This window comes from Theropithecus gelada, chromosome 9, assembly GCF_003255815.1.
Source record: "Theropithecus gelada isolate Dixy chromosome 9, Tgel_1.0, whole genome shotgun sequence".
NCBI lineage: Eukaryota > Metazoa > Chordata > Mammalia > Primates > Cercopithecidae > Theropithecus > Theropithecus gelada.
In genome coordinates, this window is record NC_037677.1 from 98,355,161 (window position 1) to 98,368,094 (window position 12,934).

General features: G+C 42.6%; 1 protein-coding gene across 3 annotated transcripts in view; it reads right to left on the minus strand.

Moving 5' to 3' along the window:
• The window catches only part of OGA (O-GlcNAcase), a 36,840-nt gene that overhangs the window by 6,793 nt on the left and 17,113 nt on the right, over window positions 1–12,934 (minus strand). Inside the window, exons 8-13 of one of the 3 annotated variants that reach the window (XM_025397972.1) lie at window positions 9,789–9,947; window positions 8,070–8,683; window positions 7,233–7,407; window positions 3,157–3,242; window positions 2,095–2,199; window positions 265–350 (exon numbers count right to left, since the gene is read on the minus strand). In XM_025397972.1, the coding sequence (XP_025253757.1) occupies window positions 265–350; window positions 2,095–2,199; window positions 3,157–3,242; window positions 7,233–7,407; window positions 8,070–8,683; window positions 9,789–9,947 (1,225 nt within the window). The remainder of the gene's footprint in view (window positions 1–264; window positions 351–2,094; window positions 2,200–3,156; window positions 3,243–7,232; window positions 7,408–8,069; window positions 8,684–9,788; window positions 9,948–12,934) is intronic. The other 2 variants (XM_025397973.1, XM_025397975.1) reach the window with 2 other exon arrangements.

A 12,934-nucleotide genomic window follows, 5' to 3' on the forward strand; every position in this document is an offset into this window, starting at 1 on the left:
GCTCAGAAAGAAAGAGGCCACAGTAAACTTAAGTTGCTAATATAAAATTCAGACTTCAGTGATGTAAGACCCACTGTACTTGAATGAACTTACGGAAGCTACATTTAGTGTAAGAAGGAACTGGAAATGCACACACATTCAGATTTTACTAAAGCCAAAGTCGGATATAAAATAAATGAATGTATTTCCAGTCATCACCTCCCCTCAATCTGATAAGCCTGGCTATAAAAGGTCTATTCCCAAATCCAAATACTCATCACATACTTGTCTCCAATAAGATCAGGCTGACTTTGAAAGGGTAAACCCACTCCATCGTCATACATTTCTCTGCAAATCTTGTACACGGATGCCTGAAAATATAATCTAGTTAAGCAACACATCAAGAAAAATGGTAGCAGAATCTAAAAATATAACTCACACGTCAGTCTGAGGAGGGAGTAACAAAATGGCCTATCAGAAATATCACCTCTTCTTTGTAAAATAAAGTTTTATTAATTGAGTCAGATTTGTAAAACCAGCAAAAAACCAGCAAGGTTTGAGGAATACTGAGAATTGGCTTTTACAGAGGATGGTTTTTGTTTTTGTTCTTTGAGACAGAGTCTTGCTATCACCAGGCTGTAGTGCAGTGGCGCAATCTGGGCTCACTGCAGCCTCTGCCTCCTGGGTTCAAGCAATTCTCTTGCCTCAGGCTCCTGAGTAGCTGGGATTACAGGTGCGTGCCACTACACCCAGTTAATTTTTATATTTTTAGTAGAGACGGGGTTTCACCATGTTGGTCAGGATGGTCTCGATCTTCTGACCTCGTGATCCGCCTGCCTCGGCCTCCCAAAGGTGTGAGCCACCGCCCCCAGCCTACAGAGGATGACTTTTGATAGTAAGTTGTGTTCAAAGGCCAGCAAACCTTGAAGTATAGTCTCTTGACTTTCTATACATTAGGGATACCGCTAAAATGTTTTTTTTTTTTTTTTTTTGAGACGGAGTCTCGCTCTGTTGCCCAGGCTGGAGTGCAGTGGCGGGATCTCAGCTCACTGCAAGCTCCGCCTCCCGGGTTTACGCCATTCTCCTGCCTCAGCCTCCCGAGTAGCTGGGACTACAGGCGTCCGCCACCTCGCCCGGCTAGTTTTTTGTATTTTTAGTAGAGACGGGGTTTCACCATGTTAGCCAGGATGGTCTCAATCTCCTGACCTTGTGATCCGCCCGTCTCGGCCTCCCAAAGTGCTGGGATTACAGGCTTGAGCCACCGCACCCGGCCCTAAAATGTTTAAACCTGTTACTGTATTTTTTTATTTTTGTGTCGCCCAGGCTGCACTTGCGCGATCTTGGCTCACTACAACCTCCACCTCCTGGGTTCAAGTGATTCTCCTGCCTTAGCCTCCCAATCAGCTGGGATTACAGGCATGTGCCACCATACCCATCTAATTTTTTTTTTGAGACAGAGTCTCGCTCTGTTGCCTAGGCTGGAGTGCAATGGCACGATCTCGGCTCACTGCAACCTCTGCCTCTAGGGCTCAAGGGATTCTCCAGCCTCAGCCTCCAGAGTAGCTGAGATTACAGGCACACCCAACTAACTTTTTTTATTTTTAATAGAGACCATGTTGGCCAGGCCAGTCTCGAACTCCTGACCTCAGGTAATTTGACCGCCTTGGTCTCCCAAATTGCTGGGATTACAGAAGTGAGCCACCGCGCCTGGCCCTGTTACTGTCTTTAAACAGTCTTGCTTTTTTTCTTTAGTTGATTGTCAACAGCCTGTAGGTACTTCACAATTGAAAATTACAGAACACCAATATATTAGAGAAAATCAGTCAAGGACAACACATCATTTAGACACATTAACTATTTTGTAACTCCAACTCTGAATACAATTCACCTGACTTTTTCAAGGGAGAAATTAAAGAACTTGGCACAAGATGTTAGAAGTCTAAACTCCTTAGATTCTTCCTTAAATTTCTCAAGATACGTTGAATGTTTTAATGAACTTTCTCCATCTAAAGTTTGCAGTTTTAAGACAGGATTCTTTTAACCAGTGAGTTCAAAGGTAAGTTTTAAGTGTGCACCATATCCATACACCAAGTTGGTAGGTAGAGAGACAATTACCTCATCTTTAGGAAAATAAGGTCTTATAGTATAAACTTTGGAGGTAGGAGTCAGTGGAGGTGGCTGAAAAAAGAGATCATTTGCCCCATCAATTGGCAGCAAACGCTGTGGGAAGAAAAAAAAGGAGATGGATTAGTGTTGGGAAGGTATCCATTTCTTTAAATGGGTGTGCACTGCAGATTACCAACTTATATTAACTGGCTACTGCAGGCAGACCTAAAGAAGAGGGGTGTACTATGCTTTACTAATAGAAATACCTCTTTGCTGGGGGAGGGGAGTGCTTCTGAATAGAAATTACCCACTCTGAGTTACAGCTTTAGTGGCATATTAATGGGGATTTAATTTACAGTAAAAACAAAAACAAAAACAAAAACAAACCTATTCCAATTATGACAAATCTATTTTTTTAAACCTATCTTAGATAGACCATCTCTCTAAGATAAGATGGCAGAACAGAATGTCAGGAGGAGAGGTTTGGTCTGAAGAGGGTTATCTGTCCAGGAGACGCTTTATCCCCAAAGCAATGCGCTTCAGTTTGCTGTGCGCAGCAGAGCACCTGTTGGGGGGAGAAAAGTAGAGCACCTAGAAAGTCCATGAACAAATTCCAGCAGCAAAAAAACTTTGTTAAATTTTCAGCAATGGACAATTCTTTCAAGCACATTATATTTACAAAATAATTGGATAAATATCCAAAAGCTCTTTCACCATTTATTTGCATAATTACTATTTTTTGCTCATGGAGTTTCCACTGGCAGACAAGCATGCGCGCATTGTGCATTGCGGGCGCAGATTAAAATGCTGTGCGACCTGCAAAGAAACAATGTGAAGTGTATACCTAGAGCCGCTGCGCTTCGCAGGCGCGGGGGGGATTGGCAGCATCTCCTTCAGAAATTACTGTGAAAGAGGAGGAAAATTTGATTTAAAAATCCAGCTATGTAACTAAATTGAATTTGGGACTAGAAAGCCTTCGGCAGACCAATCCTTCCAGCCATCTGATGCGCAACATAAGGTTTCTCATAAAACAAAGAAAATGTCAATTCAGTTGTGAATTCATATTGATACCTGGAACTCTCCTGCTAGACCACCTCTAAAGGCCCAGGGTTCTTGGTCTCCAATTAAGAATTGTGCTGAAGAATGACTACGACACCCTGTTGAGATCAGATCCAAGCGGAGAACGTTACGAGAAAGGGGATTTCCTGGGGTCTCAAATGTCCAACAAACTGACAAACACTTCGTGGAAATAGCTCTCTAACAATAATCAGGGTTTCAGGGCAAGGCTATGATAATAATTATTATTTTTAAAAATAGTAATGGCATTTCAATACTAATGTTCCCTCTTCCAATTAATAAATAATCAGTATTATCAGTTCTACTCTTCAATTACGGGAAGGAAAGTAAATCCCAAGTTTGTCTGGGTTAACTTCATATATTCCCTAGGTATTATACAAATCAAGCTAGCTGCTTGCTCTGTCATAAAATTGCAGTAACTATAAACTAAAATGACTGACAGATGATTAGACACTTTATTATCACAGCCCATGAAGGAATTAAACCTGTCTGAAGTCACATTTTACATTTTGAGGAAGGGTACAGGTAAGGGAAAAGGGCGGGGGAAGAGGATTAATCTTGTCAGAAAACTAAGGTCAGTAGAATAAAATACAAGAAATTAAGTTGACAAAATGAAACACAATGAGAAAAATTTTTTTGGACAAAATTCAAAATCAGACTTGGCTAATAACAATACCAGTCTGACAGATTCTGAAAACTAAGGAGAGCCAATTGATGTTATTTTGTCCAGAGCTAAATACACTTTTCTTAAAAGTATGACAGTATCTGGTTCCTCTGACCAGCCATTATAATCTTTGCAAAACACCGAATATACACATGGAATACAGAAGTCACTATTAAAGTCACCACTTAACTAATAGGCAATAAAGCTAGCTAACAGTAAGACATAATTAAAGGCAAATGTTTGGAGGCCAAATCAAAATCACTTGCCTAGTCTTCTGACAAGATAAAGCAGCGCAATATAGTTCTTTTCCATTGGAAGACAGCATTCTACCTCCTGTTCAAGTTAACAGTCTCATCAGTACAAGATATAGTGTGCTAGTCAGACAGTCCCAAAGCAAACCAATTTTTTGTTAACAATTCAGCCCATTAAGAGATTGTATCTGGTTTGTCATTTTTCAAGGGTAGGGGTACTTTTAAAAAACATAAAATGTAGTATTTGTAAAATAAATATGAAACAGGGTCAAAATTTAGACTATAAGAGAACCTGTCCCATTCCGTAACTCAGTGTAATTTACACTGCAGGAAAAAAACTATACCTCTCAAACTTTAAGATCAGCCAATTTCCCCTACCCTCTACTTTGAGACTACAACATAACTAGCACTTCCAACTATTACAATAAAAAGCTGCATGTACGAAGAGCTGTGTAAATGAAAACATGGTTAATGCCTCAGTCGCTGCGCAAACGTGACTTCAGTTCATGTCTACCGCCCTTAAATCTACCTCAGCTACCTCACAGATAGAACCTTGCAATTTAAACTAATTAATCATGACGCGCTGTGAACATCTGCCGCTGTCCATCCAATAGTAGTAGACACTTGTGCTGAGGATTCTCCCATCTGTACACAATGGGGAAGAAGATAATAGAAGTCATTAGTAATCAAAAGTACTGCATAGCCACATTGTTTAAAGGACTGAATGCCAGCTGGACTGGAGAGAGGAGGAAAAGGAAGGGTTCTAATCAGTAAACCCCTGAAATTACTACAGAACCAAGAAAATACTCTCCCTGTCGTGAGCTTTTGTAAAGCTATGTGGATACGAAGATAATTATTTAAAACTTTTATGATGTTACAAGATGGGGATGTCCAATCTTTTGGCTTCCCTGGGGCACACTGGAAGAACTGTCTTGGGCCACACATAAAATACACTAATTACAGCTGATGAGCTTAAAAAATAAATAAATTTAAGAAACTCACAATGTTTTAAGAAAGTTTACAAATCTGTGTTGAGCCACAGGTTGGACAAGCTTGCTATAAGAGCTTGGGATTGTGTAAGAGCTATCTATATAATTTTGGAAAGCTACCACCATAAATGCTTAGTGCAGACATAAAAACCCTAAGAAACAAACAATACTGTGTATAATCAAGAATTTAACTTCTAATAATTCTTAAATTAAAAACTGAGTATCAAATGTTTTCTGTAATGTATTTCAAGCTCAATAATCCAAATTTCAGGTTCAAAATTCCTAAGGGCCTTAGAAACTTAAGTTTAAATCCCTATAAGAATTAATTATAAGAACCTGAGCAGAAGCCTGGAAGGCACATGTTGTCATCCAACAACCAATACTGAGGTCTCCTGAGCCTAACGGTAGATGTCTCCCATGTGTAGGAGCTATACGGAGCCTCCCCGCCCACCTCTGCCTCCCCAGAGACGAAGTCTCGCTCTGTCACCCAGGCTGGAGTGCAGTGACACGATCTCGGCTCACTGCAACCTCCACCTCCTGGGTTCAAGTGATTCTTCTGCCTCAGCCTCCCGAGTAGCTGGGACTACAGGCATGTGCCATCATGCCCAACTAATTTTTGTATTTTTAGTAGAGATGTGGTTTCACCATATTGGCCACACTGGTCTCGAACTCCTGAACTCATGATCTGCCCACCTAGGCCTCCCTAAGTGCTGGGACTACAGGTTTGAGCCGCTGTGCGCAGCCAATATTTCCTTTTTTTTTTTTTTTTTTTTTGAGATGGCATCCCCCTCTGTCACCCAGGCTGGAGTACAGTGGTGTGATCTCAGCTCACTGCGACCTCTGCCTCCTGAGTTCAAGCGATTCTCCTGCTTCAGCCTCTCAAGTAGCTGGGATTACAGGCATGCACCACCACGAGTGGCTAATTTTTGCATTTTTTTAGTAGAGACGGGGTTTCACCATGTTGGCCAGGCTGGTCTCGAACTCCTGACCTCAAGTGATCCGCCCGCCTCAGCCTCCAAGAGCGCTGGGATTACAGGGGTGAGCCACTGCGCCCGAAGCTATACAGAGCCTTTTACCATGAGGTCAGAATACTCTCTTCCACCTGTTATATACAGCAATCCCAAAAAAGTTATATATTTTCAAATTAACAATCAGAGACTCTACTTTTAGTAGCTAATTAGCTGTATCACAGGGAAACTTTTTTTTTTTTTTTAAACATTTAAGAGCCCAGAAGGTATACAGGCAGAAAGTGGAAAATCTCACTACTACTTTTTATTCTAAGCTCACGGTGTTTCAGATATCAATTTCACAACCAAGACCATGAACCCCATTCACAGTATTTGTGACTACTATGAAAACTATGACAGGTCAGTCAGCCTTGCTGCCTGCTGTGTGCTGTATATAAGTCCATTACATATTCCTTATAGCTGGATTGAAAACCTGAAAATGAAATGAGGTCCCTAGAGAAACTTGGCCATGCTGGTGCTTTTTACCAAGTTTGACAATTTAAAAAAAAAAAAAAAAAAAAAAAAGTGTTCAAAGGAGACATACAAAAGTCCATCCATTTAATGCAGCAGAGATGTTTTAGGGGACTACAATTTCTATCCCCTGGTAAAACCAACACTTGGTAGAAGGATAAAGAAAAAGTCACGTGAAATACTGAATAGCACCAGAATAGCCTTACACTAAAGCTCGCATGCGCACAGGGCTGGGAGGATGGCTTCCTCTTGCCAGGCCCCTTAGAGGTCATTTCAGCAATTGTTCTGTTAAACATAGCATTAATGTTATCAAGACACAGCAAGCAGCAGAAAGCTTATGGAGTCACATTTCATAGTGTCTCATCTCCAAATCAGATAAAAGTGGTATACAGGGTTCCATCCAGAAAGCATTCAGTCAGAGCAAGTTAAAGTCAGTACACTTTCTAACATATTTTTTAAGATACTTATGCTGAATTAGCCCAAGGGAGAAAAATTAATGTGCTTGATGTATTTACTAAGACTTGCATCTCAAGTCTTCAATAATGCCTACTTTTGAAAGAAACCTAGGCAAAGAATTGAAAAGACTTGGAAACGTGCCAATTCCCTAAATGTTTTTCTCCCTGTGGGATAATTTTTTTTTAAAGGGACAATATATTTGAGGAGAAGAGATTATTCCTGGTACACCTACCTAACCACTGTACAAAAGACTTCACCATAGACATTATACTCTTGATATCCCAAACATAGGAGTACATGTCATAAAGGATTGTCCTGTTGGCACAATTGGACAGCCGAGTGAACATTCCCATCACTAGTCCACACATCTCTTCAAACTTGGCTGCTCGTGACCGCCATTCTTCAATCTATTGAGGATCAATAAAAAGACTCAAAAAATTGCAAGCTTAACAAAATAATCTGAGACACAGTTACATATTAAGCTGTGTATGTTGTCAGGTATTGGCAATTTATCCTAACCATTAAAGTATCGCTTTGTGTCTCCCCAAACTGACAAATATTCCTAAAATAACACTTTTCCTTTTGGTAACTAGAAGGGCAAAATATGAAACTGAAGGTACCAGATTTAGCAGAGTCCACATCCACTGTAAATAACATACTTTTTTTTTTTTTTTAAAGACAGTTTCCCTCTTGTCACCCAGGCTGGAGTACAATGGCGCAATCTCAGCTCACTGCAAACTCCGCCTCCCAGGTTCAAGCGATTCTCCTGCCTCAGCCTCCTGAGTAGCTGGGATTACAGGTGCCCGCCACCATGCCCAGCTAATTTTTGTATCTTTAGTAGAGATGGGGTTTCACCTTGTTGGCCAGGCGGATCTCGAACTCCTGCCCGCTTCGGCCTCCCAAAGTTCTGGGATTACAGGCATGAGCCATCATACCCAGCCTAAAGAACATATTCTAAAACATGGTCAATTTTCTGTCAGTTACAGTGTACTCATTTAAGAACTTTCTCCACATTACCAGTATGGGGAACCACCCAGGCTTCAGCAGCTGGCAAATTAAACATACTCACTTTTTCAGAGTCTTTTCCTTTGCAGTTGACACTGACAACACTACTATTTGCTCGAAGCCACTGAAATTCTCGTAACATCTGTGCTCCTTTGGGTCCATGCTCATAAGGAAGGTAGAACAGATCAGCAAGTAACTGCAAATCCTCCAGGGTCACTGGTTCCGCAGTGTATAAAGGTTTTTCATTTGGACCTGGCACAAACTGCTCCTTGTTTGTCTGTTCATCAGTCTGCATAGGGGCAATGTCACTAATACAATCTTCTTGCATGGACATCTCTGGGGATTTTGATTCAGCTATGCTCTCTTTATCAGTGTCCATTGGTTTCAATTCCTCTGCCATTTTCGCTTCAACAATTTCACTCAGTATTTGACTGTCATTCTTGTGGTCCGTTTCTTCTTGTTTTTCCACCACCATGTCCATGGGTTCTTCATCAGGCTGTTTCTTTTCTTCTTCCTTGGTCAGAGTAGTAGGCTCACCACTCAAGGCTGCTCCCTGGCTCATAATGGGCTCCTGATAAACTGTTGTTACTACGGTTGTGGCATTTAAAGAAGGTGCTGCAACTAAAGGAGTCCCATCAACTACACTTGCTTTAGCTCCACTGTGTGCAACTTGCCTACCTACAAAAACAAATGTATAAATAAATAAAATGGTCACAGAGATAATTAGAATTAGAGACAGAACACATTAGATTCAGAAAGATGCTTTATCGGCCGGGCGCGGTGGCTCACGCCTGTAATCCCAGCACTTTGGGAGGCCGAGGCGGGCGGATCACAAGGTCAGGAGATCGAGACCACAGTGAAACCCCGTCTCTACTAAAAATACAAAAAAAAACTAGCCGGGCGCGGTGGCGGGCGCCTGTAGTCCCAGCTACTCAGGAGGCTGAGGCAGGAGAATGGCGTGAATCCAGGAGGCGGAGCTTGCAGTGAGCCGAGATCGCGCCACTGCACTCCAACCTGGGCGACAGCGTGAGACTCCGTCTCAAAAAAAAAAAAAAGAAAGATGCTTTATCATATTTGTTAAGTGGAACCTCAATGTTAGATTCAAATTAATTTGATCTCTAAGAAAAATGAGATTTATCTACACCACTAGGAATGCAAGAATGGACGGGGGTTGGGAGGTAATAAACATGCCAACATCTACTATTACATTCTCTTTTGAAAATTTTTATCTAAAAACCCTTAAATTACTTCAAAAAATTTATTTTTAAGAGAAAATAGCATTCCATCAAAATAAAAGCTATTTAAGACCAAAAGTAAGATTTAAAAATCCTTATTCTCTAGATCCCCCAATTTCATTTAATTTCACTTTGCTTAGTGGGCCTAAGGTAAGGCACATGACAGTGTTTTGTTTTTTGTTTTTTTTTTTTTTTTTGAGATGAAGTCTCGCTCTGTCACCCAGGCTGGAGTGCAGTGGTGCAATCTTGGCTCACTGCAACCTCCGCCTCCCAAGTTCAGGCGACTGTCCTGCCTCAGCCTCCCAAGTAGGTGGGACTACAGGCACATGCCACCATGCCTGGCTAATCTTTGTATTTCTAGTAGGGACAAGGTTTCACTATGTTGGCCAGGCTGGTCTTGAACTCCTGACCTCACGTGATCCACCTGCCTCGGCCTCCCAAAGTGCTGAGATTACAGGTGTGAGCCACCGCACCCGGGCGACAGTGTTCTTTACTTTGTGACTCAACTATTTGATCTAACCCCCTTAACAAAGAATGGCCAAACTCACTGCTGTACTGATGAGGCACACCAAACTCTTGCAACCATTCTGTTAAAGCTAGCTTTAGAGCCATCTGTGGACTATAGAGTACATCAGTTTCAATATCTTCATCACTGCCTTCATTTTCTAACTTTATTTGGATGGATACAGTACTATCTTCACTGTCAGCTGCAAAAAATAAAAATAAAAAAAGAGCACAAAAATACTTTTGATTACAAAATCCTTCTGACAAGTGAGAAGAATAAATGCAACTAATTGTCACAGTATAACCACAGAAACGACTAGAATCAGAACGTTAAACATAAAAATGCAAATAAAAGCAAGACCCTTCACTGAACGATTTCATCTAGGATAGTAACCTAAATGCAATGCTAAATGTAAAATCTCAATTGAAATAAGAAATATAAATTTTAGTATCAGTGGAAGAGTCAATCTGAAACGTCCACTAAGTACTAATTGTTGGGAAGTCAAGGTCAAAAGTGCCATGCTTTTTGTATGAAGAAAACATTGCATAGCCTTCAGAGCCCTGTAACTTTTTTTTTTTTTTTGAGATGGGAGTCTCACCCTGTCACCCAGGCTGGAGTGCAGTGGCAGGATCTTGGCTCACTACAACCTCCGCCTCACAGGTTCAAGCAATTCTCCTGCCTCAGCCTCCCGAGTAGCTGGGACTACAGGCGCATGCCACCATGCCCAGCTAATTTTTGTATTATTAGTAGAGATGAGGTTTCACCATGTTGGCCAGGCTGGTCTCGAACTCTTGACCTCGTGATCCGCCTGCCTAGGCCTCCCAAAGTGCTCGGATTACAAGCGTGAACCACTACGCCCAACCATATCATTATTATTAATAAAAGCATTGAGGGAAAATGAAGAGGCCGGGCGTGGTGGCTCATGCCTGTAATCCCAGAACTTTGGGAGGCTAAGGCGGGCGAATCACCTGAGACCTGCAGTTCAAGACTAGCCTGGCCGCCGGGCGCGGTGGCTCAAGCCTGTAATCCCAGCACTTTGGGAGGCCGAGACGGGCGGATCACGAGGTCAGGAGATCAAGACCATCCTGGCTAACACGGTGAAACCCCGTCTCTACTAAAAATACAAAAAACTAGCCGGGCGAGGTGGCGGGCGCTTGTAGTCCCAGCTACTCGGGAGGCTGAGGCAGGAGAATGGCGTAAACCCAGGAGGCGGAGCTTGCAGTGAGCTGAGATCTGGCCACTGCACTCCAGCCTGGGCGACAGAGTGAGACTCCGCCTCAAAAAAAAAAAAAAAAAAAAAAGACTAGCCTGGCCAACATGGTAAAAGCCCATCTCTACTAAAAATACAAAAAAATTAGCCAGACATGGTGGCAGGCACCTGTAATCCCAGCTACTCGGGAGGCTGAAGCAAGAGAACTGCTTGAACCGAGGGGTCAGAGATTGCAGTGAGCTGAGATCTGGCCATTGCATTCCAGTCTGGACAACAAGAGCAAGATTCAGTCTCAAATATAAAAAAAGAGATAATCGACAGAGACCCACAAATTAGCACACATAAGGCAACAAAGCTCTGAGCTAGGATAGTGATAGAGAAAATTAAGTCTGAATTCTTTGGTTTTGTACTTAAAAACTCAATTCTTAGCTTTCCTTAACATTTCCTGCATATGTCCCAGGTTTGGATAGTGTCTGCCACCCTTAATATGTTCCACGCCCTGCCTTAAAAGATGTAGGAGTTAAGTGCCATGTACACTGACAGCACTGAAATTACATTCCCAATTTTTGTTTTTCATTGAGGAGAGGAGGATGACTGAACCAATATTCCTATTTTTTTTTTCTAATGGGGAGAGGAGGATGACAATGACTGAGCCAAAAGGGAGACATTAATTCAATAAAAAATTCAAAGCAGGAGTATGGAACTGAGAAATAGACCACAACTATTAATATTCCTACATACTATCATGACACTTCAGTAGCCCAAAATGGGCCAAAATTCAGGGAATTTCAAAAGTTCAGTGTACAGGCTGGACGCGGTGGCTCACGCCTGTAATCCCAGAACTCTGGGAGGCAGAGGCAAGCAGGATCACCAGGTCAGGAGTTCGAGACCAGCCTGACCAACATGGTGAAACCCCGTCTCCATGAAAACTATAAAAATAAGCCGGGTGGGGTGGCGTGCACCAGTAATCCCAGCTACTCAGGAGGCTGAAGCAGGAAAATCACTTGAACCTGGGAGGCGGAGGTTGCAATAAGCCAAGATTGCACCACTGCACTTCAGCCCGGGCAACAGAGCAAGACTCTGTCTCAAAGAAAAAAAAAAATTTTCAGTGTTCAGTGTTTTTCACCTCCAGCCCACAAACCTTTAATACCCAGCAAACTCTCCTCATACTTTGATCCAGCTTAAAAGTCTGTGAAATCTCTTAGCAAAAACAATCACTCTCCCCCGTGTTCCCACGGCATTTTATAAATTAAACTATTACAACACTTATCACACTATCATACTATTGTCTATAAGCCTTACCCAACACTAGACTGTTTCTCAAAAGTAGGAATGGCCAGGCGCAGTGGCTCACGCCTGTAATCCCAGCCCTTTGGGAGGCTGAGGCGGGTGGATCACCCAAGGTCGGCAGTTCAAGACCAGCCAGACCAACATGGAGAAACCCTGTCTCTGCTAAAAATACAAGATCAGCCAGGTATGGTGGCGCATGCCTGTAATCCCAGCTACTCGGTAGGCTGAGGCAGGAGAATCGCTTGAACCTGGGAGGCAGAGGTTGCAGTGAGCCAAGATCGTACCACTGCACTAGCCTGGCAACAAGAGCAAGACTCCATCTCAAAAAGAAAAAAAAAGGCCGGGCGCGGTGGCTCAAGCCTGTAATCCCAGTACTTTGGGAGGCCGAGACGGGCGGATCACGAGGTCAGGAGATCGAGACCATCCTGGCTAACACGGTGAAACCCCGTCTCTACTAAAAAATACAAAAAACTAGCCGGGCGAGGTGGCGGGCGCCTGTAGTCCCAGCTACTCGGGAGGCTGAGGCAGGAGAATGGCGGGAACCCGGGAGGCGGAGCTTGCAGTGAGCTGAGATCCGGCCACTGCACTCCAGCCTGGGTGACAGAGCGAGACTCCGTCTCAAAAAAAAAAAAAAAAAAAAAAAAGTAGGAACTACTTTATTCTTTGCCACCTCAGTGCCCATGATCACA